Source organism: Actinia tenebrosa, unplaced genomic scaffold, assembly GCF_029948245.1.
Source record: "Actinia tenebrosa isolate PJP-AT-01 unplaced genomic scaffold, QUT_ActTen_1.0 PGA_scaffold11__36_contigs__length_13525064, whole genome shotgun sequence".
Lineage (NCBI taxonomy): Eukaryota > Metazoa > Cnidaria > Anthozoa > Actiniaria > Actiniidae > Actinia > Actinia tenebrosa.
The window spans coordinates 11941196-11960286 of NW_028292571.1; the positions used below are offsets into that span (position 1 = coordinate 11941196).

The 19091-nt window shown below is 43.9% G+C and overlaps 1 protein-coding gene across 1 annotated transcript; it reads left to right on the forward strand.

Moving 5' to 3' along the window:
- Window positions 1-13757: 13757 nt before the first annotated feature.
- LOC148912596 (uncharacterized) lies at window positions 13758-16333 on the forward strand. The gene is made up of 2 exons (XM_089027218.1): window positions 13758-14918; window positions 15026-16333. The coding sequence occupies exons 1-2, from the start codon at window positions 13758-13760 to the stop codon at window positions 16211-16213; spliced, it is 2349 nt and encodes a 782-aa protein (XP_088883344.1). The 3' UTR covers window positions 16214-16333.
- Window positions 16334-19091: the final 2758 nt, after the last annotated feature.

Consider the following 19091-nt stretch of genomic DNA (forward strand, 5'->3'; position numbering starts at 1 on the left):
CTTGTGTTCCACGTGTTTCTTTTTTATGGCATCCCTGGGTTTTATTCCCGTAGCCCTGGCCGCCTCGTTGTTCAAAGCCGCGACGACCTGGGGAAGCCTCTGAGTCCATTCCCTGTTGCGTTTGGAGGGATCTTCCAGCTCTTTCCAATACTGGTACCCAAAGAGACGCTCGGCCAAGGTCTTATTGAATCTTTCGACGATGCTCTGACCCCTGTGGTACTCAGCTTCAGGTCTCCTAATCTTAGTGTCGTGGTCTTTCAGGGTCTTAGTAACCACGCCCATGAACTCTGTCCCCGCATCCACTTGCAGCAGCTTAGGCCATTTCAAAACGCGCTTATAAATCCTACCTAGGGCTTCTGCGACTTCCCCAGAATCCTTGCTGGTTATGGGTTCGGCGTCCTTGTATCTGCTTGCGATATCGACTACGGTCAAAGCGTACCTATAGGTCTTTTTTCTCACCTTCTCGTGCGGTAAGAAAAGCAAATCCGTCTGATGAACCTCGTTGGGGGCATTTACGGTGAAGCTGGGCCTGGGAATGTACTTGGGCACGGAAAGATAAACCTGCCAGAGGGTTTGTTTTCTTAGCCAGTTCTTAGCCGTTTCTTCTGATACCCTGGCCGCGGTCGCGAGTTTCTTGATGGCCGACGCTCCTTTCCAATAGCCTTCAGGCCCATAGTAAATCCTCTTGAGTTTGTCCTCTGTTCGACCCATTATATGAATTCCAAGACAAGATTGATCTTTCGCCCGTTGAAATCCACCGTCTCTCCGTCCACTTTAATGGTGATGTTTATGCTTTCTACCAAATTAGACAAATCATAGCTCAAAGAAATGGGAGTGTATTCTACTGGGTCAAATGGATTACCTTTGGGCAGAAACTTGGACATAAGAGAAGACTTTTCTCCATTGTTGTAGCTATGGACCAAGTCGCAATAGACTTCATAAGAGGATGCGACTTTCCATTTCACGGGTATGGCTGTGTCGGTAATTGTTTTGCCTGAGGCACATAATAACGACCCCAATGGGTCAGACTTTCCAAAAGTTACTGAATAGTTTGGCATATTATGTTTGAGGGTCATTTCGTGCGGCAATCCCGTGGTGAGAGTATAACCGCGCTTGGCGAGCTCCTTAGCAAGGGTGATTGGCGTATAATGTCCATCGGGTAGCATTACGCCTTGATAATTGCCGCCGCCTTTATGCTCAGTGACCAAGGCATTGACTAAATTATACCAAGAATTGTACAAAGAGCAACTAACCAACCGAACGTTATGGGCTTTGATGGGGGGATTCAGATAAGTGGTAAAGTTATTCTTGTCGCTTTCCAAAAAGACGATCATATATTTCAGGAAACACAGTTTCCTTCGTTAGAGCAGATACGCCAAAGCTACGCCTCCTGCCAGCCCTGCGATTCCTACAAAGACCAACTCATTGTCTTTTTGTTTCTTAGAAGGCTGATAGTAATCCTTAAACTGAGGCTTTCTCAACCCCGTCGATGCCGCGGGGTGTGCTTGCGCATAAAGTTTAAAGGCGTAGTCTGTGTTTTCGAAGTTTTTATCCGCCTGCATTTTGTCTTGGTAGTTCTTATCCAACCAATCCCTGTAAGCTTGTCTTTTTTCATTCCAAGCCGCCACGTCTCGCTGATATTTCTCCAGCGCTAAGTCGTGTCTCTTCCTTTCGGCGGCTAAATCTCCGCTGCGATCACCTCTAACTAATCTATCCAAATACTGACCACCATAATTAGCTCCAGTGAATGCTAAAGCTGCAATAACTCCACCTGCGACCACGCTAGCCATTTATATTAGACGCAAGCAAAGCTTACGTCGTCGGCAGGTACTTTTCCTTCCGTAGGTAATCCTTTACCATGATAGCTCCGCCTACGGCAGCGGTCATCTTGGCAAAGTTAGCGAAGCTCTTGCTTGGGTCTTCAGTAAAGTCTTCTTTGAGCACTTTCTTACCTACCCAACCAATACCCGCAACGATGGAAGTAATAATAGCTGCTTCTTCAACAGTTTTCAATAACGCGGTTGACATTATATTACAGAGCGAGAAGGTTATTACTCCATTTCAGGGATCTTACTTTTTCTAACAGCTGGTTCCACAGGTGCGTGCACGGGCGCGTGATATGTTGGCGGTACATGCACGGGTTCTACTTTTGGCTTCGTAGCCCGCCATTGTAAGTAAAGGCTGCCTGCTGCTATAGCAACTCCTAACGCGCCAATGACGTACCCAGGATTAATGAAGGATTCCTCTTCTTTTTCCTCCACCTTTTCTTCTTTTTTGGCTTTGTTCTTTTTATTCATCTCCGCGAGCTTCTTTCCGGCAGCAACTCTGCCTGGAGATTTAGCCTTGGTAATCTTCTGCTCCTCTTGGGGCTGCTCTACCTTCGACTCTGGTTCACTCATTTATATCTAAGGACTTGAAGGACTTGATAAGTACTTGAGAATGACTTAAGGACGACTTGACTAAGTACTTGAGGCGACCTGGGCAATTCCCGCGAATGACTTAACTAAGTACTTGAGGCGACTTGATCAGGTACCTCAGCAAGTGCTGCCTGGAAGACCTTTTCGACTTCTCTGTCCTTTTTGAAGTCCTTCCAAGACATCGTAAGTTCCTTCAAGTCAACGTGCTGAGCTACGTGCAAAGCCGCAGAGGCGACTGCCATTAACTTACCGCACTTCAAAGACAACCACCCGCAGGTTATCTTAAGTTCTTGGGCGATGACATAGTCCTCGCTAATGTCCTTCCGTAGTTGCTCCACGTCGTCTATGGGCAGCGCAAGTCCAAGGAGTTTGGTGGCAAGTCGGATGGCGGAGTCTGCGACGGCGTCGGTGGTCTTACTTGCAAGGGCGGCCTCGTACCTCTTATGGAACTTCTTAACCTCCTCTTCTGACAACTTATTAACTTGCTCATGGGTAAGTTCCTTACCAATCATTTCCTTGCACTTCCCCGAAGACACAAGGATGTTGAGTTGTTCCTTGAGGTTACTTTCATCTAACTGTGTGGGGACTTCATCTAAGAGCTGCTCAATATCCATATATCTTTATGGAATACGGAAACCTCAAAGAGAAGATCATCTTGGAATGTTGGTGCGTTTTTAGGTGCCGCATGTATTCGTGTAACTGTTCCTTGCTTATCTCGCCTCCATAGTCGCTTAAGATGGTTTCCAGATCAGACTTGCTCGGAGTATAAAATACGACAAGTGAACCTATGTTTTCCCTAAAAGGCTTAGAGACGCTGGTAAGCTGCTGGGAGAGCAACCAAACGCTGATATTGTCATGTCTGCCGCTAAAGGCGAGCTTCACTAATTCGGAGGTGCGTCTTTTTACGTCGTCCCCGCAAGCGATGTCATCCAATATGAGGAGTGTCTGCGTATCCTTAGGGAATTGCTTGTGCCAAAACTTAAGATGGCTGGATAACTCGTTAGGGTCTAAGATATCTACGAAGAAGTCGTCATCGTTCACTCCTATGCCCGTCCAGGTGCGGTTATTCACGTAGGTGGGGCAGAGCAGCACTATGTAGTCGAAACGGTATCTAAAGGGTCCTAATAGCTGCTCTACCACGAATTGGGTCTTTCCGCAGCCGGTGGGTCCTACTATTAGAGCGTTACAGGGCATGTGATCTGGGTTCATTATATTTTAGAAAATCACAGGGATTTTCACTAGTTGCCTTTTCTCGAAGGGAACTTGTTCCCTGATATATATGGAGCCAGTGGAAGCAGTGCAAAGAATTGTCGCCGACGCAAAAGATAAAAGAGACACCATAGAAATGCAAAGGGAAGAGATAGACCGGTTAAAAGAGCGCGTGCAGGAGTTGTACGATGAAATGTGTGGTCTGAAGCGCGCAGAAAGGTTTGGTGCGCTTATAACGATGGCAACGTGGGCTAAGGAGTCCGTTAAGGACTTCATGCGATATCCCCTGTAGAATGTTGACAATAAGGTTAAATCTTTGTTAAGGATGCCTGGAAACTATTTCAAAGAGTGTCTCAGAATGTTGACGTTTAGGTTAAATCTTTGTTAAGGATGTTAAATGGAGGCTAAGATATTGTTAAGTATATATGGACTGCTTGTTGTGTAAGAAGGTGTTCAGCACCAAACAAAGACTTCAATACCACGTTCGTCGCGGCGTTTGTACGAAGAAACCCCTTAGCCGCGCTTGTAAGGATTGCGGTAAGGAATTCAGCACCGTTCAAAAGATGCAACAACATCAGGATAAACGCATTCGTGGGCTTTGTAAGGACTGTAATAAGGAATTCCGCAACCCCTTCGAAATGCAGCAGCATCTGAAAAGGGGCGTCTGTAATCGAACCAGACAGTGTAGTTTCTGTAATAAGATACTTAGTAGTCGTCAACGTTTACAGACGCACCGGAGAACGCATGAAGTGAATTATAGGTTTCTCTCCCGCGCTTACGACTTGGAAGGCGTGGATTGCTACCAATGTGCGGATTTGATGAGTCGCTGCCCGCATAAAGAGGATTACTTAAGGAATCGCATAGATTACCATAAGAAGATAGTCCGTACTTTCCCCTCTTTTGAACGCGCCGAAGGCGTTCCGTGGACTAAAAGGGAGTATTGGAGGCAGGAGTGCGATCGTTGTGGTTGTGTTAGAGAAGAGGAACATATCTTCAACTGCCTTAACAAAGATTTAACCTAAACGTCAACATTCTGAGACACTCTTTGAAATAGTTTCCGGGGTGTCTTAACAAAGATTTAACCTAAACGTCAACATTCTGAGACACTCTTTGAAATATATGATACGCAATAGCATTTCTTGGGGCCTTTAATAGTAAAGCAGGGTTTGTGCAAAGAGTCTCAAATCCTGATCTTATTTTTCTTGCCGTTTGTTAGGGATCAACAATACCTCAACAAATCAACAATAAAAATAAGGACCCCTTTTAAAGCGCCCTGCAGAGCCCTAAGTATATGCTGGCCTACTTCGTGGCATTTCTGGGAGGATTCCTGATCGCCCTTTCAATATATGGACTGTATTACGTGCGAACCACCTGCAGATTGCATTGCGACACCCAAACCTAAACCGCGTAAAAAATACGCCTGCCTTCATTGTGGCAGTGCATTCCTTGAAGAATCCTTTGTGGGGCATTGGTGCTCGGCCGACCCAAAGGCGCAGCGGACTTTAGCAGACGTACTAGTGAACTGAGGTATGAAGTTCAATTATGCAGAGGACTCTCAGGCTCATACTTGACTACGTCAAATACCCACCTGCCATCCTTTTTACCATGACTCATAACATGGGTAACGTCCTGCCCTTCGATGGCGTACCTTATCCTATCGGGCGCCCAAAGGGTGTATGTTCTTTTTTTATTCTTTAAGACCAAGCGCAGGCGGTCGATGTCTTCGAAGACCACGTAATTCTTTATCTCGTAAATCTCCCCCACGGTTAAATCGCGCCAGTGCGTTTGTATGAACTTTAACTCGTTAAATTTATCCTTATCCATTATACCTATGGAATATTCTCAAATGCGTTCCCAGAGTCTGCGCGCTTTTAAAGCGCTTGCAACACCCGCGGCAGGGTAGGCGAATTCCTCGTGCATACTCCGCGATCTCCCTGCAAATGACGTCGTAGTCGCTGCTAATCATTACCTTATAACCGTTTTCTTCGTACCTTTGTAAGAGGCGGCGTTGGTCCTCAGATAATACCCCGTTGCCTTTAGGGGTCTTCAGCTCCACGCAGAATCCACGGTAACGTAGGTGTGCATTCAGGATGAGCAGGTCGGGTTGACCGCGTTGATATCCTTTCTGCCAGCACTTTATACGTTTGCCGCCCGAATCCTGCAGTTCGCCTAGACCAGGGGTCACGAGCATTTGGGGGTAAAACCTGCGGATGTAGTCCACCACCTTTTTATGTAGGTCGAATTCATTTTCTATTTTGAATACCAACTTGTTTGGACCGTCAAACCGCCTTTCTATTTCATACTTACCCGTCTTTCTTAAAGTCGGAAGAACTTCCTCAAAGACCCAATCCCGAAACTCCACGGCTTTTGGCAGCCTGGAGCTAAATATTAGCTGATACAAACCAGGTTCGGAAATGAACACGGAATGTGGCTGTGCGTTAGCAAGGGAGCGGTGATTTGGAGCCCCCCTTAGCTCATCCAACCTTTTCTTGTATTTATCAGAGACGTGATCCTTAATTGCATCTCTGGGGCGCTCATAGCCCAACGCTAAAGCCACTTCCTTTGCTTTGAAGTACAGTTTGTCGCCTTGCACTATGCATTGCAGTTTGGTGTCGTTGTTTTGAAATACGCGAAGCATATTATACGTAAGGGATATTTTAATACGCAACGCTCTTTAGCTGATTCATTTCTACGCTCAGTTGCGCGTCAGACACGACGAAGACGTAGCAGTTTATCTTATCACCGTCGCTCGCACTGGTGTTTTTGGTGCGTTCGATCTCCAATGTTATGCCATCCTGCGTATTTACTAGACGTAAACCCTGACCATGTAGGTCTTCGTCGTTAATGGTGCGCATGTCAATCCACAGCGCATACTTATCCTTAAAGAATTCCTCGGGGCTAATTTGGTCGCCAAACTTGCGCATTGCCTCCCTGTACACGTCTGCGGGCTTTATTCCCTGCGAGTAGACCTTGTTTGGAACGCCGTTTATGTTGACCCCTACGTTAGTAATGTTAGGGTTGTGAAAGGCTTCGGAGTCGCGCTTACCAGCCTCGTAGGGTTTGGCAAACACCAACATCAACCCCGTGAGACTTCTTCGGGGGAGGTTAATACTTTGGTTAATAACCTCATCCGTCTTATCCAGGAAGCTGAACGTCTTATACATCACTACGTGGTCGTAAAGGAATGCCTTTCCGGCGCTATATTCCATGCCAGCGCTACGGGCCAGCTCTTCGCTGTACACGGTCTCATACTGCAGCTCTAAGTTGGTGATAGAATAAGGATCAACAGCCCCGCTAATTGCGCTGTCCATTCCTCCTATGACGTTCGTAGTGTCCGCCAAGGTTACTTCAAACTGTAACTCGGATAACTGCCTGGGGTAGTACACACCATGACTCGTAATTACTTCGAAATCCGAAGGGATAACGTACTTGCTACCATAGGCGGTCTTTACCCTTGTTGCGTCTGCTACTGCGGTTGCTCCACTGGAGTCCGTAGGCGCGGGGTTAGTATCGCTGCGAAGCTTACGAAGAATAACGCTTCCAATTCCCTGCTCTATCTTTTGTGCACGGTCAAAGGCTGTTAGCCACAGATCCTTATACGTGGTGTACAAATCGTACCTATTCAAATCCAAGAGGGATTCCCCTGCGAACTTGATTCTCATCTTAGAGACGAGGTTCCTACCCACATTATTGACGGTATAGCGCTTGTCCTTGGTGCTTGGCTGCACCGCTAGGTCAAACCTTAGCGCCAGGGTGCCAGGAACCAACACTAGGTTATCCGTTAGGCGGGGCACGCCTACGTACAGCGTTTCTCCAGGTTTAGCGCTAGAAGGCGTAAAGGTGACCCGGTGAAAGGTGCGTTCTGCTTTCAACCCGCCAACCTGCTTAGGTAATGCGTTGGGATTTAGTTTTGAGCTTATCATATATAATGGAAGTAGAAGGAACGGATTTTGACCCCCTTACCGAAGAAGGTCAAGTCGACATTAACGACGACGAATTCGACGCATGGACTAAAGGCGCGGAAACCGACCCCCTAGTCTACGACGCAGCCTTAGAAAACAAGTATGGTAGCAGATGGGAACGCGCCAAAGCCACCTTAAGAGACATGCGGTCATCTAAAAAGCCTAACGAACCCATCCCCGAGTACTTGGAGCTTCAAAACATAGACGAGCCGGAAGCAGCCGCGCGGGAAACCGTAGAGTGAGCAAAGCAGGAGCTAGAGCTGCGCTACACCCACCTTGATGCTGACGAGGTAAGGCTCACAGAACGCGGAAACAAAGTCCTAATAAGCGTCCAAGACCTGAGATTTCCCGACAAAGACCGCTGGACGAAACCGCAACCCCTCTTTGATGAGAATGGTGACGTTAGGGGCGACGTCTTAAGATTAAAAGGCTTTCAGCAGGCTACTAGAAGCATGCTAGAAAGGTTGAGAGCCCTAACCGAAAGGGTTGAAATTGAAAAGCGTGCCGAGGAGCTGCAAAGGGAATTAGAAAAAAGAGACGCAGAGTACGCAAAGCAAGGTCAACTACTCGCTGATGCTGAGAAGAAGTCCGCCCATCAAGATGAAAGAATGAAAGAAATGAGAAACCAGTTGGATAAAACCCTGCGCGAAAGAGATAAAGCACAAAGGGACTTAGAAGAAGCTCAAAGCTCTGGCACCTCAACGGAAGCGCTGCGGGAAACGCTGGAAGAAAGGGAGGAAGAATACATGAAGCAAAACCAGCGGCTCGCCGACGCGCATAGGAGGGAGGTCGAATTCAAAGATCAAGAAATAAGGGAGCTGGTAGAACAAAGAACCAAAATTCGTCGCGAAAGAAACCAAACCCAAAGGGCTCTTAACCTTGCCCTGCAGGAGTTGGACTTAACAAGAGACGACGCTAAGGACCTACAAACTACCATAGCTGGCTCTTTGGTGGAAAGGCGGCGGTTAATGGCTGAAATCAATACTAAGGAGGAACAAATCCGGCAAAGAGATCAGGCCATCGAAGACCTGGAGGGGCAAATAGAGCGGCAGCAAGAAGTAATCAATGACCAGGCGCGCCCCGAAGAAGAAAGGGAGGCAGCCCAAAGGGAAGTAGAGGCCCTCGAGGTACGCCTTGCGGAATTACAGGCGCAAAAGGACAACCTGGAAAAAGAGCTGGGGCTTACCACCAAGGAAAAAATAAAAAGAGCTCTGGTGAAGTATGGTATTCCGCTGGCATTTGCGGTTGCTATTTCGAGCGTAGTAGGAGTTATCCTATCCACGCTTAAGGCTACAGGCGCGGGCGTAAAGAAATTAGGCAATGGACTAACGGACTTGGGAAAAAAGATGGCAGCCGGTCTTCCTGGGCTGCTGGGTTCGGTTGTTTCCTTGGCACTTAGGGCCGGCGGAGAACTGCTAAAGTTTGTGGGGAATAACATTTGGATATTAGTCGTAGCTATTGGAGTGGTACTCCTGAAGAAGATGAAGGGTTAATCTTATCCTTGTATGTTATGTCGGGCTTATCGTCGTCGGGTGTCCGAGGCGTCCTCGACTGGGGATAAGTAAAGATAGTATTCGCACCGCCTTTATAATGCGGAACTAGTGGTATGGCTTTTATAGTAGAAATGGTTTTATGATGCCAAGTTTCATTGGGGTCGTTAGGTAAACTATTTATGAAAACCGTGCGGGTGCTAAGCCTACTATCTGGGAAAAGTTGTAGCTTAGCGTACCCACAATTAACCACCATTTGAAACGTCAACACGTAAAACGCCTCGGAACTATATCGATATGGTTGCGCCGAGAAATGAGAAGGCTCTCGATTATTAGCCGATATCCTAAAGGGCGCCAAAGGCTCATTATTCTCATCTATTAATCTAAGTCCTATATTAGATTGATACGCTGGGGAAAAGTTAATGCTACAAATGATCAGTGCAAGACCTCCAACTTCAACCCACATTCCAATATCACGCCAGCCGCGATGCTCAAGAGTCTTATCTGTTAAGTAATAAACATGGTGGGTTTCCCTCTGATGTGGATTCATATATTTAAAGACTAAGCACTGTCAAAGTGCTAATGGTTAAATGGTTATAAGCCGTATCTCTTTGATTTTCTATGCTATTCACGCAAACGCTCCCTGAGTCGTCTACTCTTATTTGTAGCTTTACCTTCCCATGACAGTTAGTGACCATATGAAAAGTCCAAGTCGTAAGATTCTCAGGGCTATTCGGTGGCGGCTCTACGGAGAAATGCGCAGGCTCCCTGTTGTTCGTCTTCGCGCGCATAGGCTGCAGTATGCCATTCTCATCCAGGAACCTAAAGCCCACGTTGGCATGGCCGGTCGTGCCAATGCAAATACTGCAAAGGATTAACTTCTTTCCTGAGTAGTTCAGATCCACGGACATGCCCTCAACGTCGACCCAAGATGCCTGGGTGTATTTTTTCTCGCCTGTGTAAGTCGTATAAACGCAATCTACTCCAGCTACGTAGGGGTTATTCATCGCCATATATAATAGCTCAGACCAATGCTTGCAGCTGCTAAGCCGGCCTTTAGTAGGTTATGGTCATATTCCTCCTCCTTTATAGGCGCTCGGTATGGTTCTTTTTTAGGCGCTCGGTATGGTTCTTTTTTAGGTGGTTGGTGCACTTTTTTAGGCTGTTCAACTAAGTGCCTCCTGATGGTGTCAGAGTTCACGTCATTTACCCCAAACTTCATATCCTTAGTAGCTCGTTGAAGTTTGTTGTTGTATCCTACTACAGAACCAGTATTTATAGATAAATTACTGGGCATTAACCAACAACCCGGGGCTACTGCATAGTCCAACCTTGCTTTGGAATTTTGTATGGCTAGTTGGTAACGCTGTACGCCCTTGCTAATGTCACCCTCCAAGATTGAACTTTCGAATAAGATCAAGGCTTCGGCTCGCGTCTCTTCTGCGGCGCCGGTATTCCCCACTATGCTAGATCGGGTGTTTACCTGAGCCCCAAGACTGGAATACACGTAAGCTTCTATGCTGCGGTTCAAACGGGCAAGGCCGGCCTTAGTTAGTCCTTTACCTTCTGGGGGTATGAAATTAAAGTATTGCTTCGTTTGCTCGTCGTTGGTAATCTTGATAATCAGTGGATTAGCCCCGGCATGCTTACCACCCTCGTCTTTGAACAAAGGTCCATCGCGAACTTGCTTGGTATCTTTAACTGGACCCTCCAACCACCACCACTCATTCTTCAAATGATAGTGGGTTTCTGGGTGGGAAGCCATGGTCCATTGTAAATTCAACGCGTGGACTTCCTTATCACTTAGCACATGCCCGCCAATCCCCCAATAAGCCCAAATGTGCCCCAAACCATTGTTAGCACCCGCGGTACACCTGAAATCCTTCCCTACAACACCAAACTCCTTACAAAGCCTATCATACGCGGGAACGTTGTATTTATTATCTCTTGGATAAAACGTGGCATCTCCCGGCAGCGCAATAACACCCATCTCATGCAGTATTCTTCTAACCGTGAAGTGAAAATGAAACATGAATATCGAATTCTTCATCAAGTTCGCACTTACACCACAGCCGCTGTTGGCGCACCAAACCGCAAAGTTTAGTTGCTGCGGCCAATAACGCATGTTAGGACCACTTAACCATTCATGAGATTCTTTTGCAGTGGTATGAACGATGGGTACGTCTTTGAAGATATCCCGCACCTTTAACGGAAAGGAATGCTTGTTAGAGATCCGCATGTTCAACGTTAGGTCCAAGCTTGGATGCTCATCAAATGGAACCGCGGGTATCGGATAAGTACTGGTACCCAGCAATAATTCCTTTGACCAACCGGGCTCAACATGCGTAGGCTTAGGTGTGGGATGCTGCACAGGTGCTGGCGTGGGATGCTGCAGCTGATTGTCTATTTGCCCCACCAGCGTTGGCTGTAAGTCCGCATTGCTGTACATTCTGGAGCCTTTAAAGTAAATCCCATCAGGTCTCCTTTCGAACTTACTGGGGTCTGCATGTGGAAACATCTTCCTAAATGCTCTCCAATTCCAGTAATCCCGGTTGTCGTGATGTGGCTGCTCCTCAATATCATTCCCAAAAGCGTCGTACATTAGTATATATAATGGATGTTATACCATCAGCACCTCCACTTTATCCTGATTTACCTAGGGAGGGACCTAACGAAATGAATGCCGAAAACTTCAGACTTAACAAAGCAAATTTAATCCTGGCTTACTTGGAAGGACAAGCAAAACACTACGAAAAAGTTAGGAAGAAATACGTCAGAGCCCGGAGTACGCTACATAAGATTGCGATAACTTCAGGATCCATATCCGTTGTGTTAACGGGCTCCGGCGTTGCTACTTCGCTTACTGGGCCAGGAATAATCGTTGGAGTTCTTTTGGCCGGCGTTGGGGCAGCCTGTGGTATTATTTCGGCTGTTGCTACGGGCATTATGAAACAGTTGTCAAGCAAAATATCCAAGCATGACACGACAATAGCTCTGTCAAGGGCTAAAGTAAATACTATTACCGACCTTGTTTCAAAGGCTTTGCGTGACAGAAAGATAGATGATGTAGAATTTTCGCTTATTCTGGCCGAAGAAGACAAATACGAGAAATTAAAGTCGGACATAAGGAATAAAAAAACAGTCGTAAAAGATCTTTCCGAGGAATCTCGCAAAAAGATCTACCAGGAGGCAAAAGAAGAGCTTCAAAGAAAGCTTGCTCAGTAAATATTGTGACAGGGTTCTATTTACATATCGAACGCCGGCTGTCTGGTTCATATGCAAATTAAATATAATAATTTTCACATACATAAGCGTCCAGATGTGTCTGGCGTTCGCTTGTGATCGTGGACTTTGGAGCTGGGGAGGCCTAAAGTCCCGAGTTCGAGCCTCGCTGTAGACGCATTTGGACCGGTTGCTGTGAGTGAAAAAAAAGCCTCCCCCACTCACAGCAACCGTGGGGGGAGGGGTAGAAAGTGCGATTCAACCCCGCGATGGGGGGTTTCGCGAGGAAAAGTTGGAAAAGTCAGGGGGTGTCTCGGGACGCTGTCCGGAGTTCACCCTCTGGTGGGTCGTAAGAAAGATATATGTGTATGTACTAGAGGGCCTCTGGCGCGGGATGAAATAAGCCCCGTAAGCCCAAAATGCAAAAAACCCCACTGGGGATAGCTTGGTGTTCTGCGCGATGCATTCCCCAGTGGGGTTTCTGGCAAAATAAACGCCAGTTTTGCATTTTTATTTTCTCGGAATCCATCCTAACAGGGGGTGGTTGGGGTCTATTTTGTAAAATATTTCGTAAATTACGTCAGGGTAATAAGGAATATCCTTATCCAGCCGACAAAACATCCACTCGGCTCTTGTCATATCAGAAACCTCAGGAATAGACTTACCGGTAATTCCAGACAAAAGATAGGGAATAGCTTTGTAATATTTCCCTAGCTTTAATTTTTTCAGCGTTTTCCGTAGACTTTGTGGGGTTGGTTCTTCTAAATGGTCTATGATTTTCTTCCTTACTTCGTCGCTTAAATATACCGGATGTAAACCTTGGATATGACTCATCCAGTCCCTAAAGTATTTTATTCTCTTATAAGGTGTTTTCTTACGACCTCCATTAGCGTAATATTGCTCTCTGGTAGCATTTGGTACGGCATTACGAATATTCTTACCCCATTCGTAACACTGTGCTGACGTGTCGTCTTCTATTTGCATTTTCTTACCACAACAAATATACTTATTTGGCTTAGTAGGTACAAACTTGGGTTTCAAGCACTTTACACAGAAATCATAAGCAAACTCTTTACAATCTTCGCACTCCATATATAGACTAACATATTTAACTACATAAACACGGGATGCGGGTAATCGCGGTACGAATCGAGGAATTCACTTTAGACGGGTAATCCTCCGTTGGTCGTTGCGCTGGAACCCCCATCCCCTATACTACTTCCAAGGGTGAAGAACAAATTATTGCCACAGAAATTGATAAACTCTTCAAAAAACAGGTTATTGAGAATTCTCATTGTAAGGATGAATTCATCTCAACAATCTTTACAAGACCAAAGAAGGATGGATCTCACAGACTCATCCTAAATCTAAAAAAGCTCAATGAGCATGTTACCTACCATCATTTCAAGATGGAATCCTTACAATCTGCTACCCAGTTATGAAGACAAGGGTCTTGGATGGCAGTACGTGATCTCAAGGATGCATATTATTCAGTATCTGTAGCCCAGAAACATAGAAAGTTCCTCAGATTTGTGTTCAGAAACTCAGTTTATGAGTTCACCTGTCTGCCCAATGGGTTATCAAGTGCACCAAGAGTGTTCACTAAATTAATGAAACCAGTTTATGCATCACTTAGATCAAAAGGTCACCAGTTAGTAGGGTACATTGATGATATCCTGCTACTTGCTGACTCATCTGAGGTACTCAAAACACAAATAAGAGAGACAATGTGCTTGCTCACATCCCTGGGCTTCACTGTTCATGATACTAAGTCAGTAACAAACCCTACCCAAGAGGTTCAATTTTTGGGTTTTATCATAAATTCAATCAACATGCAAGTCTCCATGGTCCCAGAAAAAGCAAAGAAAATTAAAATTGCATGCAAAGCTCTGTTGAGTCATAAGGGGCGTGTACCCATAAGAGAGGTTGCCTCAGTAGTGGGACTTATGGTGGCTTCCGTCCCAGGTGTCTATTATGGACCTTTATTCTACAGATCCCTAGAGAATGACAAGACGATTGCCTTAAAGTCTAATGGCTGGAACCTAGATGGTGATATGACCATCTCACCCCTTGCCAGGGAGGATTTGAGATGGTGGATTTCAGATATTGACCACTGTCCCAATCCTGTAATCTTACAGCCACCTACCATAACTCTCAAAACTGATAGTTCCCTAAAGGGATGGGGTGGCATAATTGAGGGTTCTAAGTTATTAGCAAGGGGCAGATGGTCAGCTGAAGAAGCAAACCATCACATTAATTACCTAGAAAACAAAGCAATCTTTCTGTCACTCAAAGCACTCTGTGGACACCTGCGGGCAAAGGCCATTAAAATACTGTGTGACAATACTACAGCAGTATCATACCTTCAGCATATGGGAGGTACACATTCCCTTCAGTGCAATAAAATTACAAGGGAAATTATTCTTTGGTGTAGAGAAAGAGAATTAACATTATCCATATCCCATTTGCCAGGCAAACTCAACATAGAGGCGGACAGAGCTAGCCGAGATTTCCATAGCAATACCGAATGGTCTCTTGACTTAGTTTGCTTTCAGAGCCTGGCAGCTAAGTGGGGAATGCCTGAAGTGGATATGTTTGCTTCCAGATTGAATTATAAGGTTGAAAAATATATTGCCTGGAAGCCTGACCCAGGGGCAATAGCCATTGATGCCTTTACTGTTGACTGGGCAAAATATCAACTGATATATTGTTTTCCCCCTTTTAGCCTGATAGGGAAAGTCCTTCAGTACATACAACTAAGCAAAGTTATGGCAATCTTGGTGGTCCCACAGTGGGAAACACAGTTCTGGTACCCACGCTTACTTCAAATGATGCAGGATCAGCCTGTCAAGATAAACAACCACAGCCAAACATTAACACTACCTTACAGCCCAAAGGAAGTGCACCCTCTGTATCCGAAACTAAAACTCATTGGCTGTCTTGTGTCAAGTCTGCCTTGACCAGCCAAGGAGTATTTGGTGAACCTCTTGACATTATATTGAAATCATGGAGAGAGGGAACTCATAAACAATACCAGACTTACATTTCATCTTGGGTTCAGTTCTGCAAAGATAACAATGTTAACCAGTTACACCCTGAACTACAACAGGTCCTAGACTTCCTGACTCAGCTCTCTAAGAGGATGAGCTACAGTGCTGTAGGAACAGCAAGAAGTGCACCTTCCACCTTCATTACAGTAGATGGTGTGAAAGTAGGAAGCGACCCTCTAGTCTCCAGGTTCATGTCAGGTTTGTTCAATATAAAACCTGCATTACCGAGATACTTAGAGACCTGGGACCCACAACAAGTACTCACCTTTTTAAAGGATTTTCCAGTTGTTGAAGATTTATCTCTAAAGCTCCTAACATTGAAAACGGTAATGATAATGGCACTAATATCTGCTCAGAGAACTCAAACACTACAAAAGTTATCTCTTGATAGCATGACAGTAAAGCCTGATGAATACTCTTTCAGAATCACCTCATGCCTTAAACAGACAAGTGCAAGAGGTGGAAAGAACCGCCATCTGCATCCCATCGTATTTAAACGTTACAGTTCAGACAAAAGACTTTGTATTGTGACTCTGCTAAATGCATATATCACAAGAACAGCTGCCATTCGTAAGAATACCAGACAACTTCTGATTTGTCATGCAGAGCCTCATGGCCCAGCATCTAAAGGCACTATATCTAGATGGTTAAAACAGACAATGAAGGCAGCTGGCATAAACACTGATATCTTTAAAAGCCACAGCACAAGATCAGCATCTACTTCAGCAGCTAAAGCAGCAGATGTCCCCATTCAGGACATAATGACCACTGCTGGGTGGAGATCAGACTCAGTGTTTGCAAAGTTTTATGACAGACCAATCTATAGAGAGAACAAATTTGCTGAAGCAGTTTTAACCAAATAACTGACTTTATTATTCTCTGAGATTCAGTCTAGATTTAGTATATCATACTCTAGCTTTCTAGGCTTTGGGTTATGACCTATGTATGTTCTAGTGGAACAAAAAATACAATTTATACATGTTGCTGCTTGGGCTATGTGTGGTTGATTTTGGGAGCCTTTGAGCTTTAAAATCTCACGTGACCTTCGATTGTATGCAAATGCGAGGTAGAATTGAAAAATTAAACGAGACTTACCTAAGTCGAAGTTGGATTGAGATTCTACCGTAGCATTTGCAGGAATGAGGAGGTCACATCCCACCCAAGCCCTATACTGTTGCCCATGATACTCTACACATAGAATATTTATTTTCAAAGTCCCCCAAAATCGCTTTAAAGACTGAGCTCGGATACTCAATGCTTGCTATCTCACGTGACCTCCTCATTCCTGCAAATGCTACGGTAGATTCTCAATCCAACTTCGACTTAGGTAAGTCTCGTTTAATTTTTCAATTTACTGATTTCGGCATTATTTTGTATTTTTCTCGACGAATCGACAAATCAAAGGACTTTCTCTCAAACTTTTGATATTTCTATAGATAAGCTTAATTTATTTTGTTGCTGGATGAAATATAACACGAAGTTATATTACAACAAATGCTTGTCCTTTATTTAAATTTGTAAATCTTTAACAATTCGGTTGTTTTTAACCAACTATCGTATGTTTTTCGTTCAAGAAAAATGCAGCGCTTTGTTCGCCTCCTGTCGCGGGGTCCCATCGGCAAAACAAAGAAGACTTTCATTCAATAATTTTATATCTTTTTACAGATAATTCATTTAAATATCGAATGAATATGAAATTACACCAAATATTCAACTGTTTATTAAGCTGTTCGAGCTAGTATGATTATACAAAAGAGCTAACAAATTTGTGTTGTTGAGAGATGTTATTATATAAAGACCTTGTCAATCTTTCACTTTAAAAAGCTAAAAAATATTTTTTTAAACATTTACAAATGCCAATTTTCTGACAAAGAAATTAGTCATTTTGCATTTTGCACTGCATTTTGCACTGCATTTTGCATTATTTTCTATTTTGTCTCAGTTGTTTTTCCACAAGTGTTACTGAATGTAAACTTTGTTTTTCGAAAACTTTTCGGTCGTTCGTGATTTCCGTATTTTTCTCGCCCATCAAAACAGTTAAAAAAAAATCGACTTTAAATCGAATCTCAAAATCTAGTATTTACAGCTTAAGTTTTCAAGCTTATCGAAAAGTAGTTAAAGAATAAAAATATTTTAATGAAGAATTAGGATCAGAAAACTATTTTTTACCTGATGACACATTTGGTGACAGTTTATATGATCTCCAGCCAATTTCCTATTAAATCATTTATTTTCTTAATTTCATTGCGGTAAAAATAGCTTCTTATATAAAAACCTAAACTCTTGATATGCATAACCTAACATTGTCATGTAAAAGAAATAAAAGTACTGAGCTTTTGTTTTGCTCACATTTTCTTAAGCAGTTTTCTAGTCTGTCTTCATATGCCGTGTTCATTTGTCCATAAAAAGTTAGGAAAACTTCGAAATTTCGATTTCAATGAAAGACATCCAAGTTAAATTTCACTAAACCTGATATTGCGTTGGATTGTCTGTAGTTATCTTTCATTTTTAAAGTAAAATTAACCAGGAATTCAAAGCTTAATAATGTCGGCCATGGAAAACTTTGTCGAAGAATTTTCCAAGAACAAAACTAGCCCCTGGGGGAGGTGGTGAGTTGTGTAAAAAAATCCTTAGTGGGAGAGTATACTCGCGCAAAGAAAACAATGTAGTGCGTTTCGATTCGATTTCACTGCATGGATTTTATTATGGGAGTCAGTATCTTCATCTTAAATACAAATTATTTTTTTCCCGATCTTATTTTTACCTAGCCTGCGTCACATCCGGAATTTTCTTCGTAAATACCGTATATACGAAGAAAATTCCGGATGTGACGCTGGCTAATTTTTACCTTTCTGATTCATTCAAATTGGGCTACCTGTGACTTTAGTATCGGGAGCTCCGCTTTTAGGCAGTGCCTAAATATATATCATAATAAACAGAAAAATACATGGCCGCTTGGAGATATGGAAGTTACCTTCTCGTATTCAAATTTGATATCTCACTCGTTCGCTGCCCTCACTCGTGAGACATCAAATTGAACACTTGAAGATAACTTCCATATCTCCGCGCGACCATGTATTATTCTCTATTTATCATATAATTATCCATAAAATACCTATATTTCTCCTTTTCGAAAAATTGCTATTTTCACATGTGAAAATATCGTTACCATGTGTAATTAAGTTATTAGTTTATGAATAAAAACCACTACATTCACTATTTACAACATACGCCACTCAACTAATATGTTGATTTTTATGGAGAGAAGAAAACCAAGACACCCTGAGAAAAACCCTCTTGGCAAATGAGATAACGACACAAACTCAGCTCACATCATATGTTTTTTAGTCGAAACTCAAAACGCTGTGATAAACATGTAGCGCTAGCAGCGCACGCCAACCGTGCTACCCTAATCGAGTTAGATGACATTCGTATCTTTTTATTTTATTTATTTATTTATTTGTTTAGGGGGGGGGCGGGGGCGGGGGAGGTTTTCAAGGGTGCAAGGTATATTGATTAAGAGGTAGAGCAATCGTTATGTAACATTTTGACTTAACACGTACTGGGTGTACTGATGCCTGAACTTACCTTGACCTTTTGAAGGACTTATTTCCGCCAGCGACCTGTATTCTTGCTAAATATTAAGGGGTTTTGATACTTTTTGCATAATACATAGGCTTTGTCGTATTTGTTCTGCTCCACGGCGCTGTGTGATATTGAGAAGGCACGTTTTGTGCCAGG

What these genes read in the sequence shown, in the direction of transcription:
- LOC148912596 (XM_089027218.1), top strand. Translation starts at nt 13,758, where the DNA reads ATGGCAGTACGTGATCTCAAGGATGCATATTATTCAGTATCTGTAGCC. An exon ending in CTTCCAGATTGAATTATAAG is followed by an intron (nt 14,919 to 15,025) that starts GTTGAAAAATAT and finishes TCCCCCTTTTAG; the next exon opens with CCTGATAGGGAAAGTCCTTC.